The sequence below is a fragment of the Dasypus novemcinctus genome, chromosome 24 (genome assembly GCF_030445035.2).
Source record: "Dasypus novemcinctus isolate mDasNov1 chromosome 24, mDasNov1.1.hap2, whole genome shotgun sequence".
NCBI lineage: Eukaryota > Metazoa > Chordata > Mammalia > Cingulata > Dasypodidae > Dasypus > Dasypus novemcinctus.
Window position 1 is genome coordinate 31,878,337 of NC_080696.1, and position 16,689 is coordinate 31,895,025.

The 16,689-nt window shown below is 43.4% G+C and overlaps 1 protein-coding gene across 3 annotated transcripts; it reads left to right on the forward strand.

The window, feature by feature from the left end:
* Nucleotides 1–16,428, forward strand: TBC1D20 (TBC1 domain family member 20). 3 transcript variants are annotated; one of them, XM_004463983.3, is made up of 8 exons: nucleotides 1–254; nucleotides 7,053–7,238; nucleotides 8,811–8,891; nucleotides 11,300–11,486; nucleotides 11,631–11,732; nucleotides 12,669–12,810; nucleotides 13,693–13,880; nucleotides 14,140–16,428. In XM_004463983.3, exons 1-8 carry the CDS (start codon nucleotides 185–187, stop codon nucleotides 14,393–14,395), a joined length of 1,212 nt encoding a protein of 403 aa, XP_004464040.1. In that variant the 5' UTR covers nucleotides 1–184; the 3' UTR covers nucleotides 14,396–16,428. The 3 variants fall into 3 exon arrangements, with proteins under 3 accessions (XP_004464040.1, XP_058142828.1, XP_058142827.1); XM_058286844.2 differs by lacking the exon at nucleotides 1–254 and adding an exon at nucleotides 3,765–3,879; XM_058286845.2 differs by lacking the exon at nucleotides 7,053–7,238 and having other exon boundaries at nucleotides 37–254.
* Nucleotides 16,429–16,689: the final 261 nt, after the last annotated feature.

The following is a 16,689-nucleotide window of genomic DNA, read 5'->3' on the forward strand; positions in this document are numbered from 1 at the left end:
GGGAGAGTCACACGCCCGCGAGGGGGCGGGGCCCGCGTGGAAACGCCTGCGCGCCTGCGCGCCGCGGGTCGACGGAGCCGAGCGTACCGGGGCGGAGAGGTAGCTGGGGTCTGCGGTCGTAGCCGCGTCTCCTCACGGCTCCGCCACCATCCGGGGCTCGGGCCCGGGCCCGAGCCCCCGGGGCATGGCCCTCCCGAGTGCGCAGGGTGACGGCCACGCCTCCAGCAGCTGGGCCCGGGGAGCGGAGAAGGCAGGTACGGAAGCCGGCGGGGGCTGGGGCTCCCAGGAGCGGCCTGCGAGGACGGCCTGAGGGGCAGGGAACAGCTGTCCCAGGAGCAGAGCAGGGACAGGGGCGGCGTGGGAGGGGCTGCGGGCCGGAGGGTCAGCAGTAAACGAGCAGGGATGCGTTCAGGGCCGCGGGCGGGGTTCGGGACGGCCGGGAAGGAAACGCTGAAGGGCCAGGGTCAGGTCTGATAGGGAAGAGGGCCTGGAATTGGGGGTTCAGGTGGAGGCTGAGGCGGCCATAGGAACCCTGGTGGCCGAATCGCCTGTCGAGTAGGAAGGACGGGACGGGGGCTCTTCTCCCCGGCCTCATTACTGTGGGGGAGGAGCAGAATCGGGTCTCCCTGCGAGCGGAGGCCAGGCCCCGGCCTGGGACTGTCCGGCCACGTCCGCAGACTCCTGGTGCCACCACCGTCGCTGTAAGGCAGGTTTCCCAAAGTTCATTCATATGTCGGCTTCTTGATTTACACTATGGCCGTGTGCCACTTTTAAAAACGTGATATATAATTCACCGATTTTTAGTACATTTACAAGGTTGTGCAGCTATCGACACTAATTCCGGAACATTTTCATCACCCCCAAAGAATAGTCCCGTACCCATTAGTAGTCACTCCCCGGTTCCCAGCCCCTCGCCACCAGTAATCTACTTTCTCCTTCTGTGGTGCATCGCCTATTTTAATGTTTAATGAGTAAAAAGCGATCCCCCCTCCCCCTCTTTTTTTAACGTAGTTTCATTCTAAGCAATGATTTCTGTGAAATTAGGGTGGTGGTGTGCACTGTTTCCATATATGTTTTACATATAATAAGTACAGTACAAAAGTTTGACTGTTCACCCTGTAACTAAAGTATTCCTTTGTCCTCTGGGAAGGAATAAGGTAGCTTTCCACTTTCCTGTCCCCTCATGGGTGGTGCCCTTAATAGAACCAACCACCTTAATCAACCCACTTACCTTGATGAAACAGCTGCTATCCACATATTCCTCGGCGCTTTTTTTCTCTTGTTTTTCTTTCTTGTTACTTGGAAGTGGAGCTGACTCTCCATCCACTTCTCTGGGCCCTTTGACATTGTTGTTGTGACATGTCTTCTCATGGCATAATAGTCAGTATCCAAGCATTATGGGTCTTGTGACCTGTTAGAGTGCAGCTATGCCTAGGTTGTAAGTCTGGGCGCCCCAGTTCCCTCTATTTGCTTTTCTGGCTGAGGGGGAGGAGTGTAGAGATGATTTTTTTAAGATGTTTTTGTTTTTAATCATATTAGAGAATTGTTGGCAAAGTTACTAATATTAGAAAGCCCTTCTTTGCAGAGTTTATGATCAGATTAGTTTACTATCTAGAATATTTTTCTCCGTTATTGGGGTAAAGCAGTCTTTCCTGATACTAATTATGTTTCAAGTAGTTAATGAATCTCTGCTAATTTGTTTTTGGAAACTTATTAGGACCACCCAAAACCGGCTTTATTTCATTTTGTTTTTAATAGGAACCTTATCCAGAGTAAGGGTAAGGTTTTCCTTTCCCACTGTTAGAGAAGTTGTGGGTTTACAGACCAATATTGCATAAAATACAGGATCCCTACCCCACCACCAACACATTATGTTACAATTGATGATAGGACTTGTTTGTAATTGTACTAATTTTTTTTTTTTTTTTTTTTTTTTGAGGTACCAAGGGCCGGAGATTGAGTCTGGTACCTCATATGTGGGAAGCCGGTGCTCAACCAATGAGCCACATTGGCTTCCCTGAGTTGGTTTTTTCGTTTGTTTTGCTTGTTGCTTGTTTGTATTTTTTCAGGAGACACCCGGAACTGAACGCAGAAGGACTTCCCATGTGGAACTCTTGAGCCACATTCGTTCCACTAAATTTTTTTTTTAAGATTTATTTATTTATTTATTTCTCTCCCCTTCACTCCCCCACCCCCCCCCACCTCTCCCCCCACCTCTCCCCCCCCACCTCACGCCGGTTGTCTGTTCTCTGTGTCTTTTTGCTGCGTCGTCTTTGTCTGCTTCTGTTGTCAGCGGCATGGGAATCTGTGTTTCTTTTTGTTGCGTCATCTTGTGTCAGTTCTCCATGTGTGCAGCGCCATTCCTGGGCAGGCTGTACTTTTTTTCACGACTCTCCTTACGGGGTGCACTCCTTGTGCGTGGGGCTCCCCTATGCGGGGGACACCCCTGCGTGGCAGGGCACTCCTTGCGCACATCAGCACTGTGCATGGACCAGCTCCACACGGGTCAAGGAGGCCCAGGGTTTGAACCGTGGACCTCCCGTGTGGTAGGCGGATGCCCTAACCACTGGGCCAAGTCCGCCGCCCCTAAATTTTTTAATGTTCATTACCTTTGTTACAATTGATGAAAAATTATTCAAGCATAAGTTTTTAAATTCAATGTCAGCATCGGGAATTCAAGGAGTAGGGTAAGAGGATGTTTGGGAGGATCTCTTTCTCTCTCCTCGACTCTTCTGTTTTGATTAAGGCTGGCATTGCTTAGTTTGAAGACTAGTTTAAAGACTGCCAAGTTTTCTTGATGTGCAAGCTTAAAACAAATAATCAGTATGGAATTTCGTATTCTCACGTAATATTGCATTGTGAATAAACCATTTACCTGATCTAAGTTACTAATACTATTTTGATGATATGGAAAACCTTTTAGTGGTCTCTTTAGTCATTGTCCTTTCCCTATAAAGGATACTATTCAGTTCCCAAGCTGATTGCTCTTAGAGATACCTGTTGCTCTGAGGAGGGTTTTGTAGCCAGAATCAGGAGAGGTTTAAGACAATAGCTGGGCTTCAGCCATCTTTATCTTAACTGTTAAGCACTACTGCTCCAGTGTCCATTTTTCAAATGACCATTTTAATAGAGAGCAGGCCAAAGTAGTGCCCATATCATTTCTTTTTTCTTCGTTGAATTAATTACTTTCTGGGCATTAGGAAATTTATTTATAGAAAAATCTTATATTTTGCAGTCATCTACCAGACAGTATTTCATCCAAGACCTTTACTGTAAAGGAATTTGGAAGTCACTAGCTTTGAAATATCTAATACACCTCTCTACTAAGTAGGGCAGTACCGTTATTGGAGAAGAGAGAATTCAGGGCATTTGAATTGCACATATGCTACCTCCAGATGAAATGTGAGCTTTTTTCCCAAGCCTAGATAGAGCAGTTTATCTGGAAATTTGTAGCTCAATTCAAAATCCATATATAGAACTTACTTTTAAATAAAATGTATAGTAGGCATTAATTTTAATTTTTTCCTGGGCATCCCAAGAAAAACTCTGTGATTTTCCACTTTCCAAAATGAGAGGATATGTAAATTAGTTGTTCAATTTACACTACTGGTCTTTTCTCCCTCATTGTTTAGTCTAGCATGTGATCTTTTCACTTTGTAATTTTTACATCTCTAGCTCACCCGAGTTTTGTTTTCTCCTCCCTTCTTATGTCATGATGAGAGCCTACATTTTTTAAATTTATTTATTTTATTTTTATTTTTAAGGAGGTCCTGGGGATTGAACCTGGGACATTGTACAAAGCAGGTGCTCAACCACTGAGTTATACCTGCTCCGCAGAGAACCTACACTTTAGAAGCAGTGAAATATTTGCAGGGTGAGGTGAGTGGGTTGGTGACTCGTAGGAGTGCTTTCCTCATCTGCCATTAACCTTTTTTTTTTATTAGAGAAGTTGTAGGTTTACAGGAAAACCATGCATAAAATACAGATTTCCCATATACCACCGTATTGTTAATACTTGTGTTAGTGTGGTACATTTGTTGTAATTCACTGTGTTGTACTGGCATTAATGTTTAATCACTGGACTGTGGGGTTAAGGAAGGTGGTATTGGAGCTTGAATGGACATCAGCTAAATCCACATCTGAGCAGCATCTTACTTTCTGGGAAGAACTGGTAGCTTTAGAAACAAAGTCTTCAAATGTATTTAGAATTCTACAGTGAGGATATTCTTAGCAGTAGGATGGGGAAAATAATGTCATTTACCATAGGCCAAAATTTTCCAGAGGAACAATAAATCATTTATTCTGTTCACATAATAATTGAGTGCCACAGAGTGCCATAAACTAGAAGATAGTAGTAAATCTTGAAATTCAGGATTAATAATAGAAACAGAACAGAGGCTTAAGAGAAAAAAGTATTGGAGCTAAGGTTTTGGTTCAGAAATAACATTTTAGCAGATTATTTGCCAAATGAAAATCCATCTGATTGTAAACAGGGCTCTTTTCCCCAGGATACAAGCAATACTTTCCTTTCCCCCAGATTCTTTTAAGATATTGCTGAGTAGTTCATTTGGGAAGTAGGGAAAGTGATTACTTCTAAAATAGAGGAAAATTTTCCATGCTCTTAACAAGTAGGTTAACAAGATTTTTTTTTTAAAGATTTATTTATTTTATTTAATTCCCCCCCCTCCCCCGGTTGTCTGTTCTCTGTGTCTATTTGCTGCGTCTTGTTTCTTTGTCCGCTTCTGTTGTCGTCAGCTGCACGGGAAGTGTGGGCGGCGCCATTCCTGGGCAGGCTGCGTTTTCTTTCGCACTGGGCGGCTCTCCTTATGGGTGCACTCCTTGCGCGTGGGGCTCCCCTACGCGGGGGACACCCCTGCATGGGGCGGCACTCCTTGCATGCATCAGCACTGCACATGGGCCAGCTCCACACGGGTCAAGGAGGCCCGGGGTTTGAACCAGGGACCTCCCATGTGGTAGACGGACGCCCTAACCACTGGGCCAAGTCCGTTTCCCAGTTAACAAGATTTTTAAGTATCAATAATATTCAGTAGGTTAACAAGATTTTTAAGTATCAATAATATTCAGTATTTTGAAGGGCGGCGGACTTGGCCCAGTAGTTAGGGCATCTGTCTACCACATGGGAGGTCCGCGGTTCAAACCCCGGGCCTCCTTGACCGTGTGGAGCTGGCCCATGTGCAGTGCTGATGCGCACAAGGAGTGCTGTGCCACGCAGGGGTGTCCCCCGCGTAGGGGAACCCCACGCGCAAGGAGTGCGCCCCGTAAGGAGAGCTGCCCAGCACGAAAGAAAGTGCAGCCTGCCGAAGAATGGCACCGCACACACGGAGAGCTGACACAACAAGATGATGCAACAAAAAGAAACACAGATTCCCATGCCGCTGACAACAACAGAAGCGGACGAAGAAGACGCAGCCAATAGATACAGAGAACAGACAACCGGGGGAAGGGGGGGGAATTAAATAAATAAATAAATCTTTAAAAAAAAAAAAAAAAAGAACAGACAACGGGGGGGGGGGGGGGGAGAAATAAATAAATAAATCTTTAAAAATATATATATTCAGTATTGTAATTTAAGTTCTTAATTTATGATGTGTGGAAAATGCAAGGGCAGTCTAGGTTTTAAAAAAATGAATAAAAATATCTGGTAGATTTTTTTTTTTTTTTTTTTTTAGAAATTGGTTCAACCTCTGCTCTTATTTTGTCTCATCCTGTGTTGTTAAGTAAAAAGTTTTCTCTGTCTCCTGAGTGTCTGTAACCCCTCCTTGAAAGCAGACAGAATATACCTCCCGGAGTAGCAGGATAAAGCTTCTGCTGGCCTCATTATTGCAGTTCTTCCAGTTTCACTCTCTCACTTTATCTGACATTCCTGCTTCACAGAATTTCTCTGTGTTTCCCAAACATGCCATTTCTTAATGTGACCAGGTCTTTGCACATACTCTTTCCACTGCTTGGAATACTCTGCCCCAACACTGTCTTTTCCGTGTGGCAAAGTTGTCTTTAAGAAAGTGCCAGAAAATATTCTTGGTGAAGCCTTTCCTATTTGTTTCGGAGGTATACAGTCATTCTTTCCTCTGGACTTTCATAATCCTTCATGATTCTGTTATATCTGCTGTTTGATGCTCACTAAATGATGGACTGATGAATGAATGGAGTGATAGGTGATTGGATGGCAGGATATACCTGAGCCAAGAGCTTGAAGCACCACTTAAACATTTGACTGGATAGGTGCTGTGCTGATAGAGGGAATTGGAATTATCTGTCATGATTTCCAGGTAGAGTAACTAATTTAGCATCAAAACTGGGACTCTCTTCAAGAGTGCAGGGGGTGGGAAAGGTTTGCTATCAGCAATTATCCTAGGACTATAGGTGTAGACCAGGATTCTTTTGGACAAACCAGAACAAATCGTCACTCTACAAGGTTATCAGGGAAAACAGTCTAGCCGGTAGGACAGGTTTACCTAGGCTAAGTGTCACTGGTGTAAGTTATATTCCTGTCTGCACCTCCAGTTTGTAGACTGTTGTGTCAAAACAGAAGTAACATTGCTGAGGAAAGCTGCTTAATGGCCCTTCTAAAGCTTAATCTACCTGCCATTGTTACCTTCCACTTTATATTAACTCTAACTAGGTGCCTTATATCTATACAATTTTTTAATGAATCTATTTACTGTCAAATGAAAGGACCGTGTGTTTCCTGTCCCAAAGCTCTGCTCCTCCTCTCAGCCTCTCTAGTATTCCCCCTGTTTGGTGGATGCATCCTTGGGTAATGCCTTCTTAGGCTAGCCTGACCTGCAGCAGGCTCTTTGAGCTCTTGACATTTACTGTCTGCACATGCTCCTCTCTGGTGAGGTTTAGTGGACTGAGCCTGAAATTAATAAGGCATCTGGCTCTGGGACTTCATGCAAGCAGGTGATCTCAGAGCTGTCTCTCTAAAAAGGAGACTCCTAGTTGTACCTCAAGCCAAATAGATGGTTCTCTAAGCAGAAGATTTGCACCGGAGATATGTGCCTAATGTCCTTTTCCCCTTTGTTTTGTAGACTATAACACCAAGAGGAAAAAGAAAGTGGCAGAGATATACCAAGCTCTGAACAGTGATCCAGCTGATGTAGCTGCCCTCAGACGCATGGCTATCAGTGAAGGAGGGCTCCTGACGCATGAAATCAGGCAAAAAGTGTGGCCCAAGCTCCTCAACGTCAATACCAGTGACCCACCTCCTCTATTAGGTAATAGGAAGGAGGGCTCCATGAGGGGAGCTTGTCTAGGAGTCAGGGAAACAAGAATTCCAACATCTTTTGATTTTGAAGCTCATTTCAAACCAAGAATAGATGAGTAAATCTAAAGTGTTTTAGGATATGCTTGGGCTTTCTCTAAAAATAAGGCCAAACTGATAAGTAGGATTGATTCAAGGATGGAATGGACTTTTATCAGGGACTAAATTATGGACTAGGTAATGAAATTTATTAAAAATGCGTATTCTTAGTGTAGATTCACTTGATTGGAGGTAGGGTGTAGGAATCTGTATTTTAACATGTACCAGCTGATTCTGATGCAGATTAACTACATTTGAGAAACACTGGCTAGGGGGATAAATAGTACCTCTAAGGCCCTTTAAAATAAAAACAAAAACCTTTTTATTGGGGGATACCGATATCCTTTTCAATCCTAAAATTCTGTAGTTCTCTGAAAAACCTGTTCTTAACTAATTTACAAGGCCCATGTAGACATTCTGTGGAATACAGCACAAAATACAAAATAAAGTACTGCACAGCAGCACATCCACTTTGTTGTTTGTTCATTCTATAAACTTATACTGTGTTCCTGCTATGTATGGCAAAGTGCCAGGTGCTGGGGATCTTTTCATTCATCTGGCAAATATTAGGTGAGTTCCTGTTGTGTGCAAGGTGTGTGAAGATGATTAAAACAGAGCCTTCAGCTGCGTAGGTATTAAGTTGCCACTTGTTATTATCTTTATCTTTGAAACTGGCTGCCTCACAGCCATCAGCATTTTGTTGGAAGGAAAAGGCATTGCCATATTCACATTCTAAAGCCTGAGGTGATGTTACTCTATCAGATTTCCAAATTTCCCATATCTTTTATAAGATGGAGTCTGTGTGGGGAGGAGTATTACACTGGACTTTTGATTTGGGTTGTGAGGAAAATGTGCACTTGTTATATAACAGCTAGAAACTGCCTCCTTATTTTCACGCTGTGGATTTACCAGCTGAGCTAAATACTGTCCGCTCTTTGCAGTGTTTTAGCTTTAGAATTTTAGGATCAAGAGAGAAAGGTTCTTTATATGAGTTTATCTTAATACTAATTTTGAACCACTTAGTGCTCCCTTGACTTCAGAGATGTTTAGTTTTGTTGGTGGTCTGTGGTTTCTACATCCATGATCTTATTTGATCTTTACATGAACCTGAGAGATGGCAGAGGATGTCCCCATTTTAAAAATGTGGACCTTGAAATTCAGAACAGTTCCCCAGTGTCACACAATGACAGCCTGCACTAGGCCCTGGTCTCCTGGCTGAATTCTCTGTTGCTCTTTCCACCTCACTGTATTGCCTCTTGAACAATTGGTGTGCCCTTCTCTTACAGTCATCATGACTTGCATGAAACAGCATGTGTATGGAACTAAACTAGGGATTCCCCTCGAGGTATCATTCCTTGAATCATGTCCTCCTTCAGGAAAAAACTGAGGTGTGTCCTCCAAGCCTTTGGTGTCATTCCAGAATGCTTTGCTCTTGATGTCACTTTCCAGACATTCATGCAGTAATGTATTCCTTTTCCTCCAATAGGGAAGAACTTACGGCAGATGAGCAAGGACTACCAACAAGTACTGCTGGATGTCAGGCGGTCTTTACGGCGCTTCCCTCCTGGTAAGAGGCTCTCCCTGTCTTGCCACATTCAGAATGGGGTTTCGGTCCCCATTGCACTTGCTTAGTGCTTACCGATGCTAGGGAGTTTCCAGTGGCTGCCTTGGCTATCCCAGCACACAGCTGTGACTTGACATGCAGGACCCTGCCTCTTTGGGGACCTTTGGTACTCTCGATCTGCTAAATCATAATTTTGTTGATCCAGCCACTTTCAGATCCCCACTGTGAAAGCCTGAGCCAAAAATAATTTCTCTTGGTCTGAAAGTGTTGAGTAAAGAACGTTTTTTGCTTCAGAGTCACAGAAGGGACTTTGTGGGAATTGCTAGAGTCATCAGCAGATTGGTTTGGAACTGAGCATGAACAAGAACTACTAATGTCTTCAACTGGTTAGATTTATAAATAGTGACATCTCGCATATATATATATTGAGTCCCTTGGATTGCAATTGAAGCCATCCTCTGCATGTTTATAGAATATATTCCTAAATTTGCCTCTCCATTCCCAGGAGGAAGGAGAATGACCATTGTCTTCAGTTTCACAGTGATGGAAACTGGGCAACAGACTTCATGAGTGTCTATTTCTCTTCTTCTGGCAACTCTGCCTTTAGGACCTTGAGCAGAGGAGACTTGTTGAAGGGAATGAGAGCCTCTTAAACTCACTGCTCCACACTTTTGAAACCAAGCTCTGGCTTGGATTTTGTCTCTGAAAGGGCTTTCTTGGTTGTATCCTTTGTTCCCTGAAGATGCTTTTGTGATTTCCTGCATGGTCAGTAGCCTGCCAGCTTGATTTTGTTAAGGCTATGCCCATGGTCTGGTCCCCTTTTTCTATTCTGCTGTTTTGGTGAGACCACACAGGACAGATGCCTCCTGTTTTTCTCAACAGGTAACCTACTTTCCTTCTGAACTTTTTTCCCTCTTTCTTTAATGTAATAGCAGTCAGTGATATTCTTTCTTTAGGCTGGAGTTTCCACATGGCTTCATATTCCTTTTCCATTCCTCTTCTGGGCTTAGCTTGCCACTCTTCTACTGAAATCAGTGTTTAAGTTTCTCTTGCTACTTTATTACTTTCATTATTTTTCCTGTGCATAGTAATTGGTTTATTCCATTTCTTTATTTTCTCTTTTAGAGTAGCCCTTTCTGAAAAAGGGTGAGATAAATATGGTCAAGAGATGAGCTTTGCTCTCACCTTAAACCCTTGGCTCGGTTTAGCCTTGGCTCTTATATCAGCTGTTTTCTCTCATGATATCTCTTTTTAACAGGCAAAGCTAATAGTGTAGGGAAGCTGTGCTGTGTGCCTTTTTTCCAAGGCAGCATGCAGTGCCACGGTTAGGCATTTTTATATGAAAAGCCAGATGAGCTGAGGAGCCACATTGACCCCCTTCAGAACAGTTTCAAACTCTGGACAAACTCCTGAGACAGGCTCCTTGTTTCCAGCCACATTTCTGGATCACAGGAGATCAATATCTCCTATGATATTTGCTTTGGTTTAGAGGGAAACATGTAACTTCTTAGGTTTTTTTTATTTTTATATAATTTCAGACCTACAATAAAGTTGCAAAAGTAGAACAAGTTATTCCCAAATGCCTTTTACTCAGATTTCCTTGTATGTTAACATCTTACTACATTTGCTTTTAATACTGCTTTCTCTCTTTCTTTCTCCATACAAGTAGGCACATACACATAACACACTGTTTTTTCTGAACCATTTATGAGTAAATTGCAGGCATGCTGCCCAGCATCCCTAAATATTTAAGTGTGTATTTCCTGAAAACATGTTCTTATATAACCACAGTACAATTATCAAAATCATTAACACAAAGATATAATAATCTAATCTACAGATTTTACTCACATTTCTCCAATTATTCCTATAATGTCCTTTATAGGAAAAGGAAATACACATTCATGCATTTCCCACTCAGCTGTCATACTTCTTTCATCTCCTTTAATCTGGAACAGTTTCTTTGTATTTTATGGCTTGACATTTTTTTTAAAAACACATGCCATTTTTTTTGGTAAAAATTTCAGTTTTGAGTTTGGCTGATATTTCCTCCTTATTAGACTCAGATTTAGCTTTTTTGATAGGAATTCCACAGAAATTATGCTGATTTCTTTTCAGTGCCTCACATTAGGAGGCACACACTGTCAAATAGTCCTATTACTGGTGATGTTAACTTTGATCTCTTGGTTAACTTTCCCGATATCCCCACCGTGAAGTTCCTAGTTTGTGACTCCTTCCTGTATGCCAGGAGATATCAACGGTGTGTGGATCTTGGTATGTGTTGCAAAATTTTTTGAAATTCATTGTCTTTTATTGGATACTTTCTCTGAAAATCCATTGCTGGCCTTCTTCCTAATCTTACAGATACTAGGCTGCTTGCCATGTTTAAGTGTGTTGTCTCTCCCTCCCAGGCATGCCAGATGAACAAAGAGAAGGGCTCCAGGAAGAACTGATCGACATCATACTTCTCATCTTGGAGCGCAACCCTCAGCTGCACTACTATCAGGGCTACCATGACATCGTGGTCACATTTCTGCTGGTGGTAGGCGAGAAGCTGGCAGCACCCCTGGTAGAAAAATTGTCTACCCACCACCTCAGGTACCAGTGAAGAGGAATATAAGAGAATGGGAGTAGCTCCTCAGTCCATTTTCCAGTCAGTTTTTTCAGTGGTCTGAACCCCGCTTTACCCCTGGTCTTATTTGTCTTTGGTCTGACCAAACTCTTTGAATTGTCTGCTTCTAGGGATTTCATGGATCCAACAATGGACAACACCAAGCATATATTAAACTATCTGATGCCCATCATTGATCAGGTGAATCCAGAACTCCATGACTTCATGCAGAGGTATATATGTGTCTATATTTATGTGTATATACATGCACATATGTTGCACATGCTCTTTCCTAGGTCTATAACTTCCTTCACAGATCTAGCTCAATTTCATCATCATCTTATGCTGATTAGCATTAAGTACTTCTGAGTTGTTCTTTCTAGTTATTAGCTCTCTGGATAATTCAATTATGTATAAAGTCTTTCAGCACTTTTTGGGTGCTATACTCGTCTGGGGATACAAGAGATGACCCAGTCATACCCTTGAGGAGTTGACATCTGATGGGGAAAGGTGGATAAGGTAAGTATGCCAAGATAGACTTGGAGGTTATTGCCACAAGAGAAATACATCGTCCTGTGGGATCCAGAGTAGACAGAGGCAAGGCTATCTGTGGGTTGTTTTATTCCCCACATACGAAGGAGAGAAGAAAATGTTTCTTTGCAAATCTCAAATGGTGTTTTTTCTCTCCTCCGTTTAGTTGGAGATGTGTTCTTGGCTGGTGTTTCGGATTTTTTGGTTTTTGTTTTTAAATTATGCCTCTGTCTTAAAGTATTTCAGTGGTTTCATGTTAACTAAAGAAGGAATACAGTTGTGTTCTCATACCTGAGAATATGTGCTGTACCCCCAAAAAGGATAAGATTTTCCCAGAAGGAAAATCATGATACAGTTCTCTAAAAGGAACTACTTCCTTTTGTTGGCTCTTAGGAAAATACACAGTGAGAAAAGGCAACCAGAACCCTGTTGTGGTATCAGTATCTTAATGGTGGGTACACTTTAATAATGTTATATTTTGTGAGGAGAAGATGCTGAATTCCTGGGTGGTTGAATGTTCCAGAAAGCATATATCCCAAATATTTCCTTCTCACCAGCATTGAGGACGAAGAAGGCCTAGAGACAGGGGAGAGATGACCCAGGAGGGTACCTAATGCCTGGATTTCCTTTGCTTCTAGTGCTGAGGTGGGAACCATCTTTGCCCTCAGCTGGCTCATCACCTGGTTTGGGCATGTCCTGTCTGACTTCCGGCATGTCGTGCGGTTATATGACTTCTTCCTGGCCTGCCACCCACTGATGCCCATTTACTTTGCAGCTGTGGTAGGTACATGCCATGAGCCAGCAGCTAAGTTGACCATCAGCCATTCCAGCTTAGATCACTTTCCTTGAAGGGAAACTAAGAGATTATGGAATGATATAAAATACAGGATCTGAGGGTCCCTGAAGCATTTCCCATTCTGAGGTTGTCATAAAAAAAAGTTCCATATATACGTAAGTTTGAGAATTGCCGGTTAAAACAAAGTTTAACAGATTTCTTTACTGTGTGACTCTTCTGCACCTTCAAAACACTGAAATATCAGTATTCCTGTTGATGTCTGCTGGAACTGTGTTCTGCTGTTGAGCACAACTAGGGAGATGGTAGTACAAATTACCAAGTGGAGGTTTAAGAAAAGAAGATTCTGATGTTAATATAGAAAATTGAGATGGCTTGGGGTAGAGGGTAAAAAGTTTTTACAAGGGACTGGAATGTAGAGGGTTGGTGAGGCCCCAGGGGAATGCTTCATGGTCCCTTCAGCTGTTGTGAATTTGTGGAAATGGTCAGAAGGGAGCAAGAACCATTCTTTTATTGTATGAACATTCAGTAATCCCTCTCCTTTTCTTCTAAAAAAAATCTGCTTCATTTCTTTCAAGATTTTGAGGGACACTTGAGCAGACAAGTGTGCCTGGAATAACAAAGATTTTAATTTAGCCTTTTACATTATGGGGTAGAAGTTTGCCTGTACCAGGAAGGCTAGCCCAGTAAGAAAAGCACTCAGGGTATGTACATTTATACTTCCTAGATGGATACAAGAGATTGCTGAAAATTTGGGGTAAGCCTTATCTGTGACCACTTTAAATTTATCTCTAAGAAGAATGAAATGTGGGCAGCCAAGATGCATTTGTGTGTTCTGGGCTTCTGATACAAGATCTTACTCTCTGCAGATTGTGTTGTATCGTGAGCAAGAAGTCCTGGACTGTGACTGTGACATGGCCTCTGTCCACCACCTGTTGTCCCAGATCCCTCAGGACCTACCCTATGAGACACTGATCAGTAGAGCAGGGGACCTCTTTGTTCAGTTCCCCCCATCTGAACTTGCTCGGGAGGCAGCTGCCCAACAGCAAGCCGAGAGGTGAGTGAGGCTGAGGCACTGACTGGGGAACATTCATAAATGAGAGTGAGTAAGGGAAGATCTGGGTCTGGAGGTGGTGAGTGGGGGGTAGTTTCCAGAGATCTAAACTTACGCCAGCAGAATCCCCAGTTGAGACTTCATGGGTCTTTATCAAGAAGAGCTTTCTGAGCAGTGGGTGGCTCTACCCTTATCTTTAGTTCAGTTTTTCTTTCCTTCTCCTTTTATATCATTTCCATCTTTCTGTTTCCTTCCCTTACAGAACGGCAGCTTCTACCTTCAAAGACTTTGAGCTGGCATCAGCCCAGCAGAGGCCTGATATGGTGCTGCGACAGCGGTTTCGGGGACTAACACGGCCTGAGGATCGAACAAAAGATGTCCTGACCAAACCAAGGACCAACCGCTTTGTGAAACTGGCCGTGATGGGGCTGACGGTGGCACTTGGAGCAGCTGCTCTGGCTGTGGTGAAAAGTGCCCTGGAGTGGGCTCCTAAATTTCAATTGCAGCTGTTTCCCTAAAAACCAGAGAAGACACTTCCTATTATGTTACATTAAGATCTCACCCTTCCATGGAAGGATTAGGAGAGGGTGGAATTTCCTTTTTTAAAAGGGTTTCTGTCAAGGGTTTTCTATTCCTGCCACTCTTCCCTGCCTGCCTGTCCATGGTTTGCCTTTGCTTCAGAGGCCAATAGTCGAGCCCCCCTGACTTTGAGGGCACTTGGGGTCCTGGGAATAGAGCTTTCTCCCTCATAGTGGTTTTTTTTTTGCTGCCTCTCTTTCTGTTGGAGGAAAGGGCTTTCTCCAGTTCCCAGCTGTTTTTGGAGCCAGCTAGGCCTGGGCTATCCTGGTTACTGGGGAGCCTCCTGACTGCCCAGTAATACATAACCTGACCCCCTGATTGCCCTCCTTGCAGTTTCTTCTGTTCTCTCTGCCTCGTACGAACAAAGAAGGAAGGAGCTGCCTCAACAGAAGTTGGTCCTTGGAATGAAAGCAGGAAGACAGAGGAATCTAGCCTGAGAACAAGATGGGCTTCTCTCAGAGTGGCTCCATTTGCTGGTCAGAAATTAGACAGATGTGAACTAGGTTACTAGTTAAATCCTATTTTCAGTCTGAGCATTTCCAGTCCAGCAGGAATGAATGGCAATTTTTAGGGCTCAGACCCAGTCTGGTTTTGCCAGTCTGGGTTGTTGTTTTTTTTCCACTCCCTGTTCTTTTCCACAAGCTACACGATATTGCTTATAAAAGACATTTTTATTACTATTTTTAGAATTATATACGTGTAACATATAAAGTATTCACACTTTCAAAATAACAGCTCCTTTATGAAAAAATGGTTCTTGTTAGGAGGATGAGCTTCTAAGACTCTAAGGTTTTCTTTCTATTCAATTATTTAACATTTCACTTTAGCCAGAGTTGCTATTTGTAAACAGCCCACACTTCCAAAGTGCCCACTCCCCTTGACTTTTCTTCCTTTCTCTTTTCCTCAAGTCAACCTTCTATTCCAAAATAGGTACCCACTACCTTGGTGGTGGTTTTTGGGTTTGATTTCTCTCAACTGGCAATTTCTCCTATCTGGTTGGAAATGTCATTACTAACTTGCCAATACCCAGAAAGGGACAAACTGCAGCCAAAAGAGCTTGGTGAGCCTGGAAAAGCCAGGTCCCCACCTTCAAGCTCCCCCGGGGGATCTCCAGGCCTGAGGGAACAAGGTGGATTATGCAGTCTTCCTGGGACCAGCTTTTCCCTGTAAGCAAAACTAGGTTTGTTTCAGATCAACTCTGGCCTTTTAAAAAGTGCCTTTTGCTGCTTTAAATAAACGGAGCATATAGTATGAAGCAGCTATGTACTTTTATTTTCCTGGTCTCTCCTTGGCATTGTCCTCTCTTGGCAGGTGTTATCTTAGGGTGTACATGCTAGAAGCACTCCACCTCACTATCCTTCTCTCAGTGCTTTCACCTATACCCACCTCCAGCTCCACCCCATGCAGCGTGGAGGGTGTTTAGCATGCCAGGCAGCCACTGAGCCTGAGCAGTCAGGAGAGGTGGCCACACCGAAATTATACTAAGCACTTTAAAGCCAGGACAAGCGCAAAGGGACATGTCCCTCTTGATAGCAAGAGCCCCACGTTGGGTGAGTGTGATGTAGATAGAGTAACCTAGAAAGTGGTGGATTCGTGAGGACAGAGGAAATGGTTCCTGCTTGCAGAAGTAACAATGTGACAGATATTCCTTGTCATCTTCACAAATGGGTAGCTGCATCTGCCCCTCCTGCCACAAGCCTTTTTCAGTAATGGAAGAATTGATGAGGGATAGGAAAGGTTCGTATGATCAGGTTCCCAAGACTACAGTTTTGTGGATCTCAGAAAGCAAGGGGCATTGTTTCCATCGTGTCCTAAAAATGTGAAGAAAGTTTTTGCTGACACCAGAATTCTCCCCTGCCAAAGAGAAGAAAGCATTATCTTTTCACTTCCAGGTGGTTTATTTATTCTATAAAGAATATGTGTAAATATTTTGTACAGAGCCCTGTATGAAATAAACAGCCATATATGGTTACTAGTCACCTCTCTGTCATTCTGCCCTTGTCCATCAAGTTGAATGTGTCTTGTCTTAGACATTGACCTTGATGCTCTCCCACCTTCCACACCAGGCCCCACCTAGTTCTGCTATGGTCCATACACTCCTGGTTGCCTTGATGTGCCGGGAGTCCTTGGGCAACACCCTCAATACTGTTGTTTCTCCTTTACCTGCAGGAAGTGTGACTTATACACTCTGGCTGCTGTGATGTGTGACATAAGTGTGGGGCCTTCTGACTTT

Excerpts from the sequence above, each read along its gene's own strand:
- TBC1D20 (XM_004463983.3), top strand. The coding sequence starts at position 185 with ATGGCCCTCCCGAGTGCGCAGGGTGACGGCCACGCCTCCAGCAGCTGG. Across the intron at positions 8,892-11,299 it reads TTTACGGCGCTTCCCTCCTG|GCATGCCAGATGAACAAAGA; the intron begins GTAAGAGGCTCT and ends TCTCCCTCCCAG. Across the intron at positions 12,811-13,692 it reads CCATTTACTTTGCAGCTGTG|ATTGTGTTGTATCGTGAGCA; the intron begins GTAGGTACATGC and ends TACTCTCTGCAG.